The 20,915-nt window shown below is 46.7% G+C and overlaps 1 protein-coding gene across 2 annotated transcripts in view; it reads right to left on the bottom strand.

Annotated features, from left to right (window-relative positions):
* Positions 1–15,536, bottom strand: part of RANBP9 (RAN binding protein 9) — a 365,177-nt gene extending 349,641 nt beyond the window's left edge. The window contains exon 1 of one of the 2 annotated variants that reach the window (XM_069218155.1): positions 13,954–15,536. In XM_069218155.1, the coding sequence (XP_069074256.1) occupies positions 13,954–14,323 (370 nt within the window). In that variant the 5' untranslated portion in view covers positions 14,324–15,536. The remainder of the gene's footprint in view (positions 1–13,953) is intronic. The other variant, XM_069218146.1, reaches the window with a different exon arrangement.
* Positions 15,537–20,915: the final 5,379 nt, after the last annotated feature.

Genomic DNA, 20,915 nt, shown 5'->3' on the forward strand with positions numbered 1-20,915 from the left:
AGAATCTAATTCAAACTTTTACAAACTTTTAAACTCTAAAAGAAATGCTAACAGGGACTAACACAAGGCCCTAGCAGGACTTTAAAGAATTTAGAAAACTTTTCAAATTGCAAAAATCAATTTCTAATGACAATTTTGGAATTTGTCGTGTGATCAGGTATTGGCTGAGTAGTCCAGCAAATGCAAAGTCTTGTACCCCACCGCTGATCCACCAATGTAGGAAGTTGGCTCTGTATGTGCTATTTCAAAGTAAGGAATAGCATGCACAGAGTCCAAGGGTTCCCCTTAGAGGTAAAATAGTGGTAAAAAAGAGATAATACTAATGCTCTATTTTGTGGTAGTGTGGTCGATCAGTAGGCTTATCCAAGGAGTAGTGTTAAGCATTTGTTGTACATACACATAGACAATAAATGAGGTACACACACTCAGAGACAAATCCAGCCAATAGGTTTTGTTATAGAAAAATATCTTTTCTTAGTTTATTTTAAGAACCACAGGTTCAAATTTTACATGTAATAGCTTGTTTGAAAGGTATTGCAGGTAAGTACTCTAGGAACTTTGAATCATTACTTTAGCATGTATACTTTTCACATAAAACACAATAAGCCGTTTTAAAAGTGGACACAGTGCAATTTTCACAGTTCCTGGGGGAGGTAAGTTATTGTTAGTTTCAACAGGTAAGTAAGGCACTTACAGGTTTCAGTTTTTGGTCCAAGGTAGCCCACCGTTGGGGGTTCAGAGCAACCCCAAAGTTATCACACCAGCAGCTCAGGGCCGGTCAGGTGCAAAGGTCAAAGAGGTGCCCAAAACACATAGGCTATAATGGAGAGAAGGGGGTGCCCCGGTTCCAGTCTGCCAGCAGGTAAGTACCCGCATCTTCGGAGGGCAGACCAGGGGGGTTTTGTAGGGCACCGGGGGGGACACAAAGTAGCACAGAAAGTACACCCTCAGCAGCGCGGGGGCGGCCGGGTGCAGTGTGCAAACATGCGTTGGGTTTCCTTCAGTTTTCAATGGGAGACCAAGGGGTCTCTTCAGCGATGCAGGCAGGCAAGGGGGGGGCTCCTCGGGGTAGCCACCACCTGGGCAAGGGAGAGGGCCTCCTGGGGGTCACTCCTGCACAGAAGTTCCGTTTCTTTAGGGGCTGGGGGCTGCGGGTGCAGGGTCTTTTCCAGCCGTCTGGAAATGGAGTTCAGAAAGTCGCGGTCAGGGGGAGCCTGGGGATTCCCTCTGCAGGCGTCGCTGTGGGGGCTCAGGGGGGACAACTTTGGTTACTCACAGTCGTAGAGTCGCCGGAGGGTCCTCCCTGAGTTGGTTGTTCTCCACCAGTCGAGTCAGGGTCGCCGGGTGCAGTGTTGCAAGTCTCACGCTTCTTGCGGGGAGTTGCAGGGGTCTTTAAATCTGCTCCTTGTAACAAAGTTGCAGTTCTTTTGGAGCAGTGCCGCTGTCCTCGGGAGTTTCTTGTCTTTTTCGAAGCAGGGCAGTCCTCCGAGGATTCAGAGGTCGCTGGTCCCTTGAAAAGCGTCGCTGGAGCAGGTTCTTTGGAAGGCAGGAGACAGGCCGGTAAGTCTGGGGCCAAGGCAGTTGGTGTCTTCTGGTCTTCCTCTGCAGGGGTTTGTCAGCTCGGCAGTCCTTCTTCTTGTAGTTGCAGGAATCTAAATCTTTAGGTTCAGGGAAGCCCTTAAATACTATATTTAAGGGAGTGTTTAGGTCTGGGGGGTTAGTAGCCAATGGCTACTAGCCCTGAGGGTGGGTACACCCTCTTTGTGCCTCCTCCCAAGGGGAGGGGGTCACATCCCTAATCCTATTGGGGGAATCCTCCATCTGCAAGATGGAGGATTTCTAAAAGTTAGAGTCACCTCAGCTCAGGACACCTTAGGGGCTGTCCTGACTGGCCAGTGACTCCTCCTTGTTATTCTCATTATTTTCTCCGGCCTTGCCGCCAAAAGTGGGGGCCGGGGCCGGAGGGGGCGGGCAACTCCACTAGCTGGAGTGTCCCGTGGGGCTGTGACAAAGGGGTGAGCCTTTGAGGCTCACCGCCAGGTGTTACAGCTCCTGCCTGGGGGAGGTGTTAGCATCTCCACCCAGTGCAGGCTTTGTTACTGGCCTCAGAGTGACAAAGGCACTCTCCCCATGGGGCCAGCAACATGTCTCTAGGTTGGCAGGCTGCTGGAACCAGTCAGCCTACACAGATAGTCGGTTAAGTTTCAGGGGGCACCTCTAAGGTGCCCTCTGTGGTGTATTTTACAATAAAATGTACACTGGCATCAGTGTGCATTTATTGTGCTGAGAAGTTTGATACCAAACTTCCCAGTTTTCAGTGTAGCCATTATGGTGCTGTGGAGTTCGTGTAAAACAGACTCCCAGACCATATACTCTTATGGCTACCCTGCACTTACAATGTCTAAGGTTTTGCTTAGACACTGTAGGGGTACAGTGCTCATGCACTGGTACCCTCACCTATGGTATAGTGCACCCTGCCTTAGGGCTGTAAGGCCTGCTAGAGGGGTGTCTTACCTATACTGCATAGGCAGTGAGAGGCTGGCATGGCACCCTGAGGGGAGTGCCATGTCGACTTACTCATTTTGTTCTCACTAGCACACACAAGCTGGTAAGCAGTGTGTCTGTGCTGAGTGAGGGGTCTCTTAGGGTGGCATAATACATGCTGCAGCCCTTAGAGACCTTCCCTGGCATCAGGGCCCTTGGTACCAGAGGTACCAGTTACAAGGGACTTATCTGGATGCCAGGGTGTGCCAATTGTGGAATCAAAAGTACAGGTTAGGGAAAGAACACTGGTGCTGGGGCCTGGTTAGCAGGCCTCAGCACACTTTCAATTCAAAACATAGCATCAGCAAAGGCAAAAAGTCAGGGGGTAACCATGCCAAGGAGGCATTTCCTTACACTCCCGTATGAGGTACTCCACAGCGGCTGGTACACCCACATATATGTTATCACCTGGTTTCCCACACTGGCCCTGTTCGCATTTGATGGGTGCCGCATCACCCCAGGGGTCTAGCTTCTTGGCACGGCTGGTTCCTCCTGGGGGGTCCAGGACATATAAGCTAACCCACTATAACACATCACATTCTGCTGTTAGGGTTGTCGCCCCACCTGTCTACCTTGTAATCTGCAATTTCTGTAGATCTATTGATACGTGGCATGGTTAGGTATTGCATTTGTTATTGTTCTGTTTTTGTTCAAATCTTTTGTTTTTTTTAATTTCTGGGACTTTGTTTCTCACCTATTGATGTATGTGGTTATTCCTGGACTACACCAAACGTAATAAAGAGATATATGTAAAAAGGAGGTCCCAAGTACTATCTGACCTTAGTAATTCACATAAAACTCAGGCTGATCAACTCCAATTGCTTGAACATGACTAACTAGTCTTCTTTTAGATACTCCTCCAACAGAAGCAAGGGATTCACTATGTAAGTAAAATCCAACCATCATAAAGGATTTAAAATAACATACAAGAGTCAACTCCTAACAGTATATATTCCAAAAAACTTAAAAATATGTGATTTGTTATAGCCTTAAACTAATTATGCCCTTTGCTCCTTCTTAATTCTGCCACTGGTCAGGCACATTAATGGTAACATGATATGTTGTGCCAAACGTACAACAAAATAATGATATGGATACTAAGGATTCAGGAAAGCCCTAGCATTTATATTCAGGAATCCCAGCATCATTTTACCCACCAGGAATTGTTGATGGGAGAATTAGGGAAGGTTGACAAACTGTTGTTCTTACCAGCCTTAAAGCTTAGTCAACGCACACTCTGCCCACCAGACAGAAGCAATGACATGCAATTAATATTCCTTCTGAATCTCTGACACTACTTATAATGTTGAAAATTGTAAAGTGGAGGGTAATTCAAAATAGGCAGTACGAGTCAACTAGTAAGCAACTAGTCAAGTTGAAACTCTAGTTAGTGTAGCAAAACAGGTTGGCACAGAAATTCTGACTTGTCTCCTCAGTTAGCAGTCTGCTGATGAATTCAGTGCAGGGAATTTGTTGGTGCTCATCTTCCACCTGTGAGGTCACTGCCCTGATGTTCCTCACACTTTTTTTGTGTGCATGGTAGGGTGGTGGGCATCACTACTGCCCGTCAAGCCAACTGACCCCACATCCAGGACATGGAATTACTCCGCTTATTTATTTTCCTGGCCCCTTATCAGCTACATCCATCACTACACATAATTATCTCCAGATGGGTACTGGCTATTTGTCTGCTGGTGCTTTCTGGCTGTGGCAGCTGTTTCATACTTTCAGGTTTTCTGGAGGGTGCTTCTGTAGTCTAATTTTAAGGACGATTTTGTTAGCCATCACTTTCCCTTCCCTGCCTAAGGAAATACTATCTGATGCCAGTGGATGATCGTTTGCAAAGTCAGTAGGCATATGTCAACAATGGAAACCCTACATGGACCTCACCGGCATCAAGTCTTCGGAGCAGAAATTGTAACATACAAAGATAGCATATATCCCCTTGGTTGCTAAAACACAGTCCTTAAAAATTGCAAAATAATAAAATTGGACCCTTGTGATCCAGTCAATTGTAGGCCTACTTCTTGTAGGATCTAAAGTAGTAGACATAACTGCTACTAAAGTCATTTTTGAAGTTTAAGAGAAACGTAACTGTCTTGGCCATTTCTAGACATATTTGCATCTTCAAATGGACACAGAATTCAAGTGGTAGCAGAGCAGTACTTTTAGCCATTAGGTGGAAACGCGATAATGGATGTCTAACTACACTGATTTTATTTATTGACGGCATCTGATACAGTCTCCTATAAAGCCTGATAAAGACACTCAGAAGAAAAATGTGATGACCACAGCCTTACTTGTATCTACTCTTATTCAAGATTGTCCCCTACTGGTGGCCCCTCCTCCTCTTTAGAATTGCATGCTATCAATTGTGGAGTTTCCAGGATTCCTCATTCTCTTCAATGCATTTTAGTGTTTGCATTTGGCATCTGACTGTTCTGATCCATATAAATCACACAAAATAGAGAGGGGGAGGTAAGTGCCACTGTGCATCCTCCCTGAACTAGATACTTCAACACAAAAGGTATGGAAGCCCAACAGAAACAGAAACTTCTTCACCTATTTGGAGATACAACTCAGAGCCCTATTTGGACCTCAAAGTAATCCTGTTCGGTCATGTGGGAAAGCCATTCCTTTTGGGAGAGAAAGCCTCACACACTGTTCGTGTCATGCATCAACATCATCATCATCATCACAATTATCAGTAACCTCTCCCCATTCTGGTAGGGCATCGTCACTGGGGTTGACTCAACCTGCCTTTGGGGTAAAAAGGAGGGAATTCCTAAATAAAGTTCAACTGGACAAATTACGGGATCCAGATAAGTTAAGACGACCTTGAGGTGCCCAGGTGTATCACCTTTAATGTTGGAAGCCTAGGTGTATCTAAAAACCTCAATGAGAACAATGACTCAAACCATCTCCATAAGCCAACATGTTTATGCCCCTATGGTTAGCCTAACTGGTCTTGGGCATTCATCAGTACCAAGGATCCCTAATGGACTTGCCTATTTGCCAACAGAAAACAACTTGGTGAAACCAAGCAACCAGGTAAATCCTATCTAGATATACGCATGGTGCACCCTAATGATGAATGTCAGGGGATACCAGCTCCCTGGTCTGGGAGAGGATGATGTCCTCTGTAGTCACACATTCATCAAGAGGTCATCTTGCCAGACCACCTACGTGGATTGCATCATCTCTTAGCTGCTGGTATCAGTGTTCCGATCCATGCACACGGACTCAGTATTCACATGCATGCAAAGGACAATCTGTTGTTTCTCAAATTAGGGGAAATTTGGTTAAAATGCTATAGCGAACAAACATGGTAGACATGCACACTTGAAAGAAAAAAAACTGACTGAAGTCTTATACAAAAAAGCAGATTACAGTGGCCACTGGGGCAGCATTGACCTGTCAATCTCAACCTTATACATTAAGGAATCGGGCCTTAGTTCATTTCAAGTGGTGGCAATAAAAAACTCGATTTTAAACTGGATGTTGCATGGCCTTTGTTCATCAAGACACAAACAACACCAGTGTCATGCCCCATCTCTCACTATCAAATATAAACCACCTTTTTGTCTCGGCAGCAAATATACAAAAGACACAGGCAACAGAGGTCCTGGCACATAGGATTTCTGAGTATTTGCTTGCAGTCTTGGACCTTGGGCACACAACAGCACTGAGGACAGAAATCCAACGCTAAAATGTCAATTGGCTTACACATGGAGATGTCTCAGCCTTCCTTCAGTTGGAGACATGAAACTTCTTCGACAAACAGTGGCTCAGTACAATCAAATTCTACTCTACTGTACGCATACAAAATCGGCATATGGTGGAAAATCCTTCCTTAAAGCCAAAGAAAAAGTCTAGGAGGCAAAAGGGGTAGAACAGGAGAGCACGATTATGCAGCTTGAAAGGGAATGGATAACAACTAAAGAGACGCAGACTCCGAGGTAATCGGAAATGGCTACCAACAATTACATAATATGGCCATAGATGTTGCGTAAAACTCATGGTTGGTGAAGCAGCTTGCCCGGAAGAGCAATGACATGAGATCTGTGCCACACAGATTAAAGATCAGAAGCATATCACAGGAGACGCTCTGGGGCTAGCCAGATAATTTGCGGAGTACTAAGGCCAAATATATACTGAACAAGAAGTCTCAAAGAGCGAGTTAGCTCACCCCATTTCCAAGCAACTGTTAGTAGTGCCCTTGACCCCCTTGCCAAGAGAAAGGTGAAACCTGGAAAAAGAAGTGGCCCGAGTGGCCTGCCAGTGGAGTCCCACCCAGATCAGAATGGTTTTATGCCGGAACGAAGCACCGGACATGACATAAGATGGCCAAGTCACACAGGCACAATCCCAAGAAATCTGGTATCCACGTGCCCTACCCAATGTAAATTTATTTTAAACAGGCATTTGACAACGTGCAAAGGGACCTCCTCTGCACATTCTTCACAAATGAATTTTGGTCCAATTTTTATGGAACTCACCCCGTGCTTGATTTATCCCCACGGGCTCCAAGTATGGGTCAGTAACAACATGTCCAACTTATACCTTGTTCCCTGTCGCCTCTCCTTTTCACCACTGCAATCAAGCCCTTAGAAAGATGGATAATAGGATGGGGACATTCTGGTCCAAGGCTTTCAATCGGGCAGTGACCTAGAAGACGGTGTGTCTCTCTAAGCAAATGACATGTTATGTTGCTGCAATTCCCTCACTGGACAGAATAGGAACATGCGAGTATACTTGATCTTTACAGGCAGATCACAGGCCTAGGAGTAGCATAGGTCAAATCAATGCTTATACCAATTAAAGGCTGCAATGCCCTCGTTCTACCGAGCACTTAAAATAAAACATGAATGATGTCCTTCAAATATTTAGGGATATAATATCACTCAAGATCCCAACAAGTGTTGTAAGCACCATCTAGCACCCCTAGTGACCTCTTTAAGGTTAGATCTTAAAAACTGGAATGCACTACGCCTCACTATGATAAGTCAAAATGCCCTCTCAAAATGATGGTACTCTAGAAGTTTCTTTATAAACTGCAGAACTTCCTGTGAGACATTTCAGATCTTTACTTTTCGGTAATTAAAGCTGAGGCCTAGGCATTTGGTCTGGGTGGAAAGGCTCCAAGAATCGTCTGCAACAAATACACCTAATCAACATACAATGGAGGCCTGGCAATGGTTGATATGCAGCTATACTACTGGAAGGCAAAAATCCTGGTAATTAATGAGTGGCTGTTAAATGTTAGAGATGATCCAGCAATAAAACTGGAACTCCAACTACTCAGAGTCAACTCTTCTTAAATGCAACGTGGCAGCTACCTCCCTGTTGAAAAAAGATAATTGTTCAAAATTCACAACACAGTCCATAAAACCCTTCACAGCCAGCACCACAGATAATTCTATCAAAATCGGCCACCATGAACCTGCTGGCAATTCTCTTGCCTACAAGCAAACTATTTGGTAACATATCCTTCCACAAAAGAACTTCTAGTTTATTGCCTTCAGATACACCGTAAGGATTGTGACAAGAAGTTAAGTTACACCATTTGTATAATGTTTCAAAATAGGTGGCGGTAGTTTTAATTTTATCCAAAAATATTCCAAGGCAGAAGTCAGAATAAGACTTCTGAACTATTGTTGGTAAACTTTCACTTTCTCCAAATAATCTAGAACTAACATTAGAAAAGTAAACCCTTTTTCCTTTGAGGATCAAGGGGAACTTGGTAAAGTTCTGGAATAACGTGAAAACATAAAAAGTGTCCTCGTCACTCAGTTTATTCTTGTCACCAGTTGTCAAAAAAACTGTCAAGACTTCGAAGGCTCCAAAGCCATTGACTGTCCATCATATCCACGGCTAGAAGGGAAACAATCAAAATTCCAGACCCGCACATGGACACCGTCACTTGGAAGAAATGCAGCTGTCTCCAGACGCTGCAATGTAAGACGCAATCATCATTCTACCCCTTCTACAAAGTGTTGAGACAGCATATACGTGGCATGAATCGCTTTACAAACTGCTAAATAAAATATAAATACTGACCTGCAAATGGGTGCCTAGGAGGAGTGAGTGCGGAGGAAATATCGGGCCTACTCGGACTTCTTCCGAAAATATGCGAAATGTCTATGGCATGTCTCCACGGCCCTTAGCAAAGCTTTGAGTTCATGAAGGGAATGCTCCAAGTCCCTAATAGAATATACTGGGACACGCTTCTGCTCCTGTAGATAATAATCAGATGAATAGTGAGCCCTTCCCAAGAGCAGAGATAGAGACCAAACAGTGTCACAATGAAGAGTAGGCAGAAATCAGACTGATAAGGTCTGGCAGGGGTCTTTGATCATCATGTTATATGATAACACAGATATACACTGAAACCATCGGCCTTCCTCTGGGACCTTTACTATGTTAAATTACTTCTTATGGACCAATACAGTCAAACATTAGGACACAAAAAATGTTACATTTGTAAAAGGGCGCCCAATAATAACATGAAGGCGATGAATGTCTATGTAGATCACAACAGCCACCAGACAAGGTGAGACATTCAACTCGCTAGAGGCATAAGCTATGGAACCAGAACATCTTCCAACTTAATCTGCCTGATTTAGGGTGCGCTTCACAAACCTCTTCTTTGAATTACAACATTAACTTTGTTCACTGCTTTCACTCCACAGCTTCCAAAGAGCACTCTTTAACACTCAAGCTACTGACTGCTCTGCATTCATGTAGGTCTCTGATAACCCAGATCCCTAGAGTTTATTGATGCCATGGCTCTTAACTGTAGAACGCATAATGGGCCCTGGCTAGTCAAAGCTCAACTGACAATGTGACTATAGAAGTATTTCACATTACCAAGTCTTCCAATGCCTAAATTAAATCATATCGTATCTCTGTACTTGGACAATGTGTGTGTGGGGCACCTGCTTTTAATATATACAACATCACCCCTGCATAGCTCATTCTAGCCTAACTACATTCGGATCACATTTTTCTTCAAAAAAATTAAACATGGGTCAAGAAAGTCATCAGTATCTCTAAAAATAAAAGTGTAGGTATGTTTTATTTGACAGATTTTAGGTACTGAGGCTGCTGCACCGTACTTTGAGCATGTACCCTGCTTCATCGACTTCACCCAACACGTCCCAACCAACCAACACCTTTTCCAACCATGCACTCCAAAAATGGCACCCAGAAACTCTATGTATCAATCCTGTGAGCGGTATGAGGCACTACCTAAGTGTAATAATACAATACACCCTACCCAAATGATGACATCCCACAGTCGGTTAAGGCATAACCTGCAGAAATCAACCTATATCCTTAAGGTCGTAAGACTGAATACTCATTGAGTGGCTTGGTCTTGTTATCTTTACAAAATGCATGGATGAAGATCTGAGTAAATGTTTAAAAAGTTATGGGGACCAGTCAGCATGAAACTGGAGGCCTGCAGGTACCATAGAAGCAAGTGTCCTTTTGCCCACTTAGCTCCTTTTTAACCAGTTACGAGCATCTGTAAAGAAACGAACAATTCAGTGATATACTTTCTGGAGTAAACCTATTCAAAGCTACTCTTCCTTGCAAGAGCCCAGCCTCGGAAAGGCAGTCGAGTCACATGGGTCAGAGCAAAGTTTGACGCAGCAACCAACCAACAATAAACCGACAAGACAGAAAACTACTACCAGGACAGAAACCCTATCAGTCAATGGCTGTTTCTCCAGTTCTTAGTGCCATTTAGGAATAGCGCGATTTCTAAAATTAAAAAGTGTATTTTTTCGTTCCAATTTCACTGGCACTACGGTTCAGACATAAGGAGCCGATTTTAATGCAAACTGCGAAAATGTAATAACACTTCGGCCCAAAATGTCATAAAATCCTATAAGGCATGTCCTCCTTCAACTCTATCCAATCACACATAAGACCAACTAAAGCAGCTTTCCACGGAGCACCATCTATAAAAGCCACTTCTGAAGAAGGGTGGCTTGTTTACATTGTGTTTGAACACACGAAAGTAGCATCTGGCATCACCACTCTGCGACTAAGGCGATCCCCATAACAGCTGCTTATGAGAAAGCAAAATCAAAACACTACCCAGCACCCACTCCACCCACCCCTCCACCCCGAACCCTAGATGCCCCTCTCGCTGCTCCGAGCTTGTAAAATGTTCACTTGGACTCTGCAAGTCCTCATATGGATGCATGTGACCAGTCTTACCGAGTTACACAATACAACGCGGTTTGTTAATGTGCACAACAAAAATCTTTGAGGCGCCTACAGCACCAAAGTAACTCCCAATTACAGGAGGGGAATGGGAGGGTCTATTAAAGCTTATTTCAAAACTATTTACATTAATCCAAATCAATGTTTACCCCCCTTAGATACACCTGGATACTGTAATGCATAGCAAGTGAATTTGTGGTTGTGTGTTTGCTAAAAGGCGACACAACCGACAACGTATGGATTGTTCTTGCTTCAAAGCAACTAACAACTTTATTTGGCAGTTACTATAGGCACACGTTTTTAAGTGCCTAGTGCACCCATTGCTTAATGGCCGATTGCACCAGCAGCGGGTTTGCGAGCAACCTACATGTCACAAAATGTATCCCATCAACTGTTTATCATCTTGTAAACTGTAAAAATAGTACTCATGAGTTGGTGAGAAAAGTAAATGTGTTATTTACAGCGCTGCAAAGCCGCAAAATCTTGGCAGAAGGTGTTATACGGGCGAGTCGTCACTATATCAACAACTCGAATCAATGTAATATCTGTTTATGCAACGGGTTATTAGGATATTTTGCAGGCCACGTTTATTTTGTCACTGGAACTGGACTTCGCCACCTCTCCACCCTCGGAGTGTCTTAACAGCTCTCAGGCTTAGTTTGTTGATTTTGCTCCCCACCCAAAATTGGTTGAGCAGGTCCACTTCCGCATTGAGAGTCACCTCTCCGGCCTGCTCTGTAGTGCCACAGCGCTAATTATCCACAAGATGCCGCCCATGGTCGTTTCACTACAGGCACCTTGCAAATACTGTAGCTCTGTTCACCTCGGTATAAAAGCTTTCTGTGCTGCCACCTCAGCGCGAAACTACATCCACGGACAACCCGAAAAAAAAGCATTTTTTCAACCAGAGCACGACCCACCAATAACACAGCCTCTCAAGTGTAGATACTCTTTTCAACGTGACCTAATTATACTAAGGCAAAACACAATTCAGATTAACAGCACGAGGGTTTTTCTCCCGCCTCTTATTATTGCGACCCCCAACTTTCCCCGGGGTCCTAACAAAAAATTACTTTCCATCTGCCTCACCCCTCCACAAACCGTGTAAAATTAACAAACATGATCCTGATGGTCTTCGCTGACAATAACAAGGTCTGTTCCACACAACAAAAACAATTATCCTTAAGGCAAGCATAAACCTAGTGAGTTTTTACACAGATAAAATTAAGATAACATTTTATAGTGGGATGGAAATGCAAGTACCCTGCCCTTCCCGCCCCCAAATACCAGGCTAACTTAGGGGGCATTAAGTGACTTAGTGAGGGTGCAGTAAATCGAGATGTTTAAGTGGTGGATATTTAAGTGGCTGGGGGTCCCATATAACAGAAAGTGTGGGCAAGCTATGAAAGTGCTTCTGCTGGGATCCAGGGACCTGAATGGAGTGTATTCTGGAGCTACACTATGGAATGAGTGATGAAACCTATTCGACGGTTGGCGTTTTGAAGACTGAAATTGTGGGTACCCGAGAAATGGCTCTCTGAGGGCCAAAGAAAGTGGGGCCATTGTAGGGTTGCTTGAGAAGGTTTCTCCTATGGAGCTTAACTAAAGAGGTTGGGGTTTTTGCATTATTATATCATAGCTTCACTTAGGGACGGTGAGGTATAGAGACTAGTTATTTTAGGTTTATGTATCAGAACCTCTCCTGTACATCCTGAGGGTGCTCTAGTACAGCCCCTTGAGGGAATCTTGTCTGGGGAGGCGGGTGACCTAAAGGTACTGCAACATGGCCTTTCCAAGGGACCCCATTTTAGATGGTGGAACGTTTTACGACAATGTGGGAGAACCTTTCCAGTGCATCTATTATAATAATAAAAAAAAAGTAAAAAAAAAAAAGTGTGCTGTGTTAGGGCCTCTTCTGTGAATTCTGAATAGAGACGTTTTTGGTAGTGGAATGGGGGATATTTTACGGTGCTGAAGCACAGCTGATCCAGTGAATTCTGTACAATGAGCATGACTATATAGCGGTAAGCAGGTCCTCCACATGATCCCGGAGAAGAAACTGAATAATTTTAGGGTGCCATGGCAGGGCCCATTCTTGTGGACCCCTATAAAGGAGTAGGTAATCTGGGGTGCTTTGAAAAAGATTATTGTGTGTTTTCTGAATAAACTGAATTAATTTAGGAACCCACTGCACGGTCTTTCCTGTATATCTTGCTCAAGAACATGATTTTAGGTTGCATTGGTAGGGCCTTCCAGTGGAGGAGTCAGATGCTGAATTATTTTTGGGTGTTGTAGCAGTGCCTCTCCTTACCACCTTGCATTATAGGGTGAACAATCAATTAAAAGTGCTTCAGCTAGGCCTGCCGAGAGAATACTGCACAGGAGATGCTTTAACAGCTCTTACCATTTAGCCTGACCATAGGGTGAACCTGGCAGTCCTCTGGGAATCTTTATCAAATAGATACTTTTGATCGATTTGGCATGCCTTCTCCAGTACATCCTATATCAGAGCTGGTTTGAGGTTGCTGCCTTGCCAGGCCCAGCTGTGGCTCTTGTGTAAAAAGTGGGACATTTTAATGAGCTGCTGAAGGGCCGCTCCTGTGGCTGTATTATGAGAAAGTGAATAATTGTAGGATAGTGTATCAGGACCTCTCATGTATAATAAAAAGGTGGTTGATATAGGGGGGTGGAGGGGGTGTGACAAAACCATTATGTGAATCACGAAGGAGAACCAGAGGATTAAGTGAGGCCCACTCCTCATTAATTGGGTCATTAATAAGGTATTTTTACCATGGTCTCTTAGACAGTCCTGCATCAGAGCTTGAAAGGTTTCATGGTATGTGCTGTGACACAGTGTTTACTGGGGTGGCTGTAGGAGGGGGGGCTTAACTTTGGTGTGTTTTGACAAGGACTGTCCTTGTTTCTTAGGCTAGGAAGAGGGTGATTTTAGGGTGTTTTTACTGGAACTCTTTTCAGGACCTGCATGAGAAATATTTGCTATTCTGGGGGCCTCTGGTGTGCCACTGGATGGTGTGTGGGCCTGTGCTAACCGTAGGAAGGATTGTTTGGGGCTGTAGTGTCTGTACTGGGCCCACCGTGACAGTGGGGTGTATGCGGTCTGCGCCCTGTGGGGGGAGGGGAGGTGTATGGGGACGTACCCCCGCGGCTCTGTACCTTTGTAGTGCACCCGCAGGTTGTTCTGCGAGAGGCCGATGTAGCTGAACTTGTCCTTGGGGCTCCAGGCTCGGGGCAGCGGCGTCTCCTGTTCATCCACGGCCGGGTAGAGGCGTCGGAGCCTGCGCTGCAGCTCCTTCTCCTGCTGGTTCAGGGCCGAGTCTCCGTGCGGGTGTGCGGGCAGCGGGGGCCCGGGGGCTGTCGGGGCGGGGGGCTCTGGGCCCAGGGCCGGGGGAGGCGGCGGGGGAGGGGGCGGAGGGGGGTGCAGCAGCAGCGGGGCGGCCGAGCTCGGGGACGAGAGCAGCGAAGAGGAAGAGGACGACGAAGAAACGGTGCCCGCGACCGGTGGCGGGGGCTGCGGCCCGGACATGATGCGCCAGGCCGGGGGAGCGGGTTCACGAGAGAGCCGAGGCCGCGAGGGGAGAGCAGGGCCCTGGCTGGCTGTTGAGCCGAGAGGAGGCGGACGCTGATCCCGGCTCAGGCGCCGCGAGTGTACTGCACTGCGGCCTCTACTGCCTCTGCCGGCCTCGCACAGCGCAGACCCGCCGGCCCCGCAGCGGCGCAGGTAGCAGCGTCTCCAGCACAGGCACAAACTACTGCCTCTGGCAGAGTGACTCCGGCGCGCAGGCAGCTGCGCTGCTCCCCCACTTCCCGTACCACAGTCACCACGCAGGCAGCCGTGTCTGCTAGCTATCACAACGCACAAAGAGTGATGTCTTTAGCAGACAATCGCCCAACACAAGCAGAGGTGTATGGCACAGCTGCGGCACGGGGAGCAGCCACTATATTTAGCACGCACTCCTAGCCAACAGGCAGCAACGCCTCAGGCACACAGGTATTAGTGTCCCTCCAACACACTGTCACCTGGCACAGCAGGATTTCCAGATCAATCACGTCAGACAAAAGGCAGGGTGTAGCACACGCAGGCAGTAGTGTATTTAGCACAATGAAAATAAGTATAGGTATTTCTGGATCATAGCCACTCTACACAAAGCAGCAACATCCTACTCAACTCAAACAACAGAATCGTTCAACTGACACGGCCAGCACACAAACGCAGCAGAATCCCCAGCTAACACAATCAAAGTGCCGCAGGACATAGTCACAAATGCCCCGGCTAGCAGAGCCTGTATCACGATTACCACCCCCAATGCCTGTCTTGGCCCCAGCCTCTGGCTCAACCTCCTCCTGGGCCTGTCACTCTGAGTCAGACGGTCTTTTTAACCCTGGTCCCCTGGGTCTGTGACTGGGTCCCCCGCATCTCCCTCTGATATAGACCGCGGCTGTCCCTGTCAGTGGTGGGGGGTCAGTGGCTGCCCTATGACGGGCAGCTGAGAAAGGCGAGCTCGGGGCTGCTCAGCTGCTCCCTGGGCCCGGCTCTTGTTTTCCTCCTCTGAGTCTCTGTTTCTCCTCCTCCTGGCTGGATCCGGTGTTGTTATTGTACAATCTCCCTCCCCACACTGCCTATGCTCTGTTTTTACCCCCACCCTTCACATCCTTTCCTCATTCGCCATCCCCCAACTGGGCTTAACTGAAACGCATTTGTATTCTTTCCACCAAGCTAGTTTTTCATCTCCTACTTTACTTTCTTTGTATGTTTTTTCATGCCATTACAGTACCTCCCCTTTCTAAAAACGACCAACCACACGGCAGACCAGTCACCAGACCAATCCAGATTCACATCCTTATTGTCAGGGCAGCACAGGGTCACCATGGAAAACCATACTTTACTACTAAAAATAAGCTTAGATCACTCAAGTGTTACCTGTTAATTTTTTTATGCGGTCGTTGGATGGATTATTTACGCATCATTTTGCCACTCGAGTTTCATGCTCAATAAAGCGTATTTCGTGTGTTTTTTTTTAACTAGTCATGTTTGCAGCAGCACTTAAAAAGAGAAAAACAATTCCAAACATATTAGGAAGTGGCCTCCCAAAACTACAAGCGCCTCCCCGTTCCGCCCATAAAAGGAGTATGAAGCAGACTGCCTTGTTTTTGCAGCTGTTGCCTCGAGTATTTTACTAATTTTTGGCAATTTTTAAGGCGCATGTATTGCAAAGGTCTTTGAGCGAATTGAAGAAAAAAACGGACACGAAAACTGCATAAATACAGTATAAAATAAACTTTTTTGTTTTGCTTCTAAGAAAACATGTCTGGAATATTTCTTAGGGTGTTATTTAGGCTTAGGCACAATGTGTGGCACAGACGATCAAACTAGTTTTCATCTCTTTGAAAAGTTTGCGAGGTATTACAAACAGGGTTCGCTTTGGGTTTGTCTTGTGATTGGCTACCAGCGTTAGTAGTACTATTGTACTACCAAACATACTACAAATGCATTTTATAAATGAGCCCCACAGTCTTTTAAATGATGTATTTGGAGTCAGTGTGGGATGCAGAGTGAGTGAGTTTCAGACCTCTGGGAGGGGCACACAATGCTGGACTTTCCTTAGGATCCATAGTGGAAGGGGACATACCTACCTTCTCCCTTCCTTGGACTCGGGGACCGAAGGCCAGACCACGTCCATGGAAATATTGAGTGGTATTGTTAGTGAGTCAGTCCTTATTTGGTCTTTATATGTTAATAGATAAGGGGACGTGTTATAAGTCGATGAATCTTTTGACTATGCTTAGATTGATTGTGCCATAAGTCCCAAAACTCACTTTAAATACATCGGCATAATCTCAATTTGCTAGTGCATTGGCTATCAAACATTCTAATATCACGAGTTCAAATCAACAACAAGAATAACTGAACATTAGAAATGTCATATATTTAGGTTCAGCAAATTAATAACATCGCCTCCAATAATAGTGAATGGTTAGCTTTTTCAATGTCTTCCGCTCTACCTTCAGATTAGAATAGCATGTTTGGGCTTCATGCAAAACAGTTTTAGTCAAAAGTTAATTTGGAAAACATCTAGCTATGGCTCTAACAAAAATGTGGCTGGTACATAGAAACAAATAAAAATCTATAATTAAGACAATAGCATTTTGTTATACCTCTCCTCAAATGGATCGGCAAGCTGAGATTCTCTTTGTCAGTTGGACATCAGTCTGGTCTTCTTCAGCAAAAAGGACAGTGAAAGGGAATGGTTCAGACACAGGGGTCTCTACGCAATCTGAACCATTTTAGAAGTAGTCTCTAAGGGCAGTATCAAATCCATTTAGCCATCAAGCGTCAAAGTTAAAGTTAAGAATAAAGTCATCAGAAACTGCTCAGCTCCCAAAACAGAATAGAATGAGCGTGAAAATGAGAATGAGAAATGCTAATGAGAATAATCGCTTCTCCTCTGTGCAGTCGGGCTAAGTTAGAATCACCTAAAGAACTTCCCACATTACTATTGGTCAGAAAATCGTAAATTTACAGTCAATCCAATTAGAATCAAACCTCAAATCAAAGATATAACAAACTGTCTTTCACACGTTTATGATTGGCTCCTCTTTTCCTGTTCCCATCATTCAACTCGTCAGGTAACAATTTTGTAACACTCCGTACTCCAGTCTGTGCATCCATTGTTGGTTCCTGGGAACGCCTCAAGTTAACAAAGTATCATATACTAATACAGAACACTTTAGAAAGGTGTTCTCCTGAGAAAGTTAAAGAAATCTGCTAAACGTTTGGTCAATACAGTGTGAACAATAAATGTTTAGCTTTTCTGGTCATACATTCCCATGATTTTATTCAGAGAGTGCAGTTTAATATGAGGCTGTGCAATACTAGGCCCAAACCTCGCTAACTTAAGGCCTACAATTAATAAGCAAATTCATAATGTAAAATCATTGATCTAACACACTACTACTATAGATTAAATGCAGGCACTTCAATTAATATTAATAAGCATTAAATAAAGATACTTTGGGGGTCATTACAACCCTGGCGTACGGTGTTAAAGCTGCGGTAATACCTCAAACAGGGCGGCGGATAAAAAAAGGGAATTATGACCCAGGCGGAAACCGCCAACAAAGACAGCCACTTTAACACACCGCCTGCCACGGCGGTACAGACAAGCAGCACGGCGGTCACCGCCAACAGACAGGCGGAAGACAATGTACCGCCCATAGTATCACAACCCGCCAATCCACCACCTTTTCCGGGGCGGATTCACCGTGGATAAAAACACGTCGGAAACAGCTTTTGCAATGGGAAAACGCTCACCTGAACACATCCCACGAGGAACGAGGACTCCATGGTCCCGGAACTCCAAATACTCCCTGCCCTTGTCTTTCTGCTCCTCTACGACCACCATCTACGTAGGCGCCGAAGACAACGGTGAGTACTGCACCTACGACATGGGGGAGGGGCGAGGCAAAAGTTAGGGGGACACCCACCAAACACTCCCACCCCCACCATCGCATATTACAACATACACACCAATGCATCCACAAAAATCACAGTAACAACCCACAATCCCCCCAGAAGAATGAAAAGACAAAGCGAAATCCGTTCAAACATTGTAATGTTGCAATATACATGTCTTTAAAAAATATACAGATATATACGAAATTCAGTCAGAAATATATACATTCCGAGAAGTAGTGCAGATATGTACATAACAATGTCCGTGCACCAACAGTCCAAAAATGCATGGGCGAGGCCCACAAAAGATACCTGCCCACAATCGGAGAGAACACTGCCATGGCATCAGATAGAAATACTACAGGCACCTCAGGGGGAAGTGAAGGGGGGGCACCTCAGCCGTATGACTGCAAAGCCAGATCCACGACGGGGCTCCATGCCCATTGATGTATACTGGGAGTGCAAAGCCACAGTCTCTCAAGTCTCTACAGTGGGTGGGTTGCCCACTGCTCTATCCTGGGGAGTGCAAAGCCACAGTCTCTCAAGTCTCTACAGTGGGTGAGTTGCCCACTGTGCCATCCTGGGGAGTGCAAAGCCACAGTCTCTCAAGTCTCTACAGTGGGTGGGGTGCCCACCGTGCCATCCTGGGGAGTGCAAAGCCACAGTCTCCCAAGTCGATAACATTCTCCACTGGTTCTGGGGGGACTGGTGCCCAGAGTGCTTCATCCTGTGCAGGACTGAGGTAGTGGATGCATGTCTCCACTGGTTCTGGAGGGGGACTGGTGCCCAGACTGGATGAGTATCCCCGTGAAAGTTCCTGGCCTGTCACTGTCCCAGCTGCACATGGGATAAGGATGCCTGATGTGGCGGTCTATTCATTCCTACCCGGTGCTTGCCCTGTTCAGCGGTCTTCACCATGATTGTCTTTGCCCTGTTCAGCGGTGCTTTGCCATGGCGGTCTCTGGACTGTTCAGCGGTGCTTTGCCATGGCGGTCTCTGGACTGTTCAGCGGTGCTTTACCATGGCGGTTCTGGACTGTTCAGCGGTGCTTTGCCATGGTGGTTCTGGACTGTTCAGCAGTGCTTTACCATGGCGGTCTTTGCCCTGTTCAGCGGTGCTTTGCCATGGCGGTTCTGGACTGTTCAGCGGTGCTTTGCCATGGCGGTTCTGGACTGTTCAGCAGTGCTTTACCATGGCGGTCTTTGCCCTGTTCAGCGGTGCTTTCCCATGGCGGTTCTGGACTGTTCAGCGGTGCTTTGCCATGGCGGTTCTGGTACGGACATTGGTGTGTGGCATGACGTTCCCTACACTGGGGATTGGTGTGTGGCATGATGTTCCATCATAGCCCACCTGGGCTGTGGCAGCCGGGGCCCTCCTGGGCACTGACTCCGGCGGTGGCGGTGGTCTCCTGGCCAGTGACAATACTTGGGCCCTCCTGGGCTGTGACTCTGGCGGTGGTCTCCTGACCAGTGACGATACTTGGGCCCTCCTGGGCTGTGACTCTGGCGGTGGTCTCCTGACCAGTGACGATACTTGGGCCCTCCTGGGCTGTGACTCCGGCGGTGGTCTCCTGACCAGTGACGATACTTGGGCCCTCCTGGGCTGTGACTCCGGCGGTGGTCTCCTGACCAGTGACGATACTTGGGCCCTCCTGGGCTGTGACTATGGCGGTGGTCTCCTGACCAGTGACGATACTTGGGCCCTCCTGGGCTGTGACTCCGGCGGTGGTCTCCTGACCAGTGACAATACTTGGGCCCTCCTGGGATGTGACTCCGGCGGTGGTCTCCTGACCAGTGACGATACTTGGGCCGTCCTGGGCTGTGACTCCGGCGGTGGTCTCCTGACCAGTGACGATACTTGGGCCCTCCTGGCAACTGACTCTGGCGGTGGCGGGGGTCTCCTGACCAGTGACAACGGTGCTGGCGGTTGTGTCTCGACCGCCGGGAATGATGCCGCCCTTCTCCGCCGTGACACTCACAACAGGCTGGGCAGACTTCCTCTGGCCCTTCCCCACCGTTGGTGGAGTCACAGCTGACTCTCCAATCCCCTTGGAACCCATGTCAGTTGTTTTCCCACCAGGAGTCTTCACACGGTCCCGTCGTCCACTCTTCAATTTTAGAGCCTTTACAGGGGGTGGGATGCCAGTGCCTTGGCTCCGGGTCACACTGCCTGCCCTGGTGGCCGGTGCACTCCACAAACCTTGAACAGGCACCACTGGTATTGGAGGCTTTTTGGCTGAGGCGCTACGACGGGACTGATGAATTGGAGGGGGGGGTGGGCAAAAAGTTCAACTTTACAGAGGGACAGTTTCTGACGTACACTGGGATGCGTAGTTGGAGGGGGTCTGGGAGTGGAGGAAGAGGAGGTGGTTGTCGGAGGTGTCACTTTAGGTGTTTTGGGTGCAGGTGCAGGTACTGGAGGCTGTCGTGAGGTGGATGGATGTTGGGTGTGTGGTTGCCGGCGTTTGTGTACTTTGGGAGGGGGTGTCACAGACACACTGGGAGAGGACACAGGGGACGTGTAAATGGCAGGGGAGGTGGTGAGTGCAGGTGAGCGGCTTGGGGTGCTGGGTCTCCTTGTGCGATTCATGGTGCCTTTAGATGTGGTGCATGCAGGTGTGTGTGTAGACGAGACTGGGAGGGAGGAGGGAGAAGAGGAGGAGGGG

Source organism: Pleurodeles waltl, chromosome 2_1 (genome assembly GCF_031143425.1).
Source record: "Pleurodeles waltl isolate 20211129_DDA chromosome 2_1, aPleWal1.hap1.20221129, whole genome shotgun sequence".
Lineage (NCBI taxonomy): Eukaryota > Metazoa > Chordata > Amphibia > Caudata > Salamandridae > Pleurodeles > Pleurodeles waltl.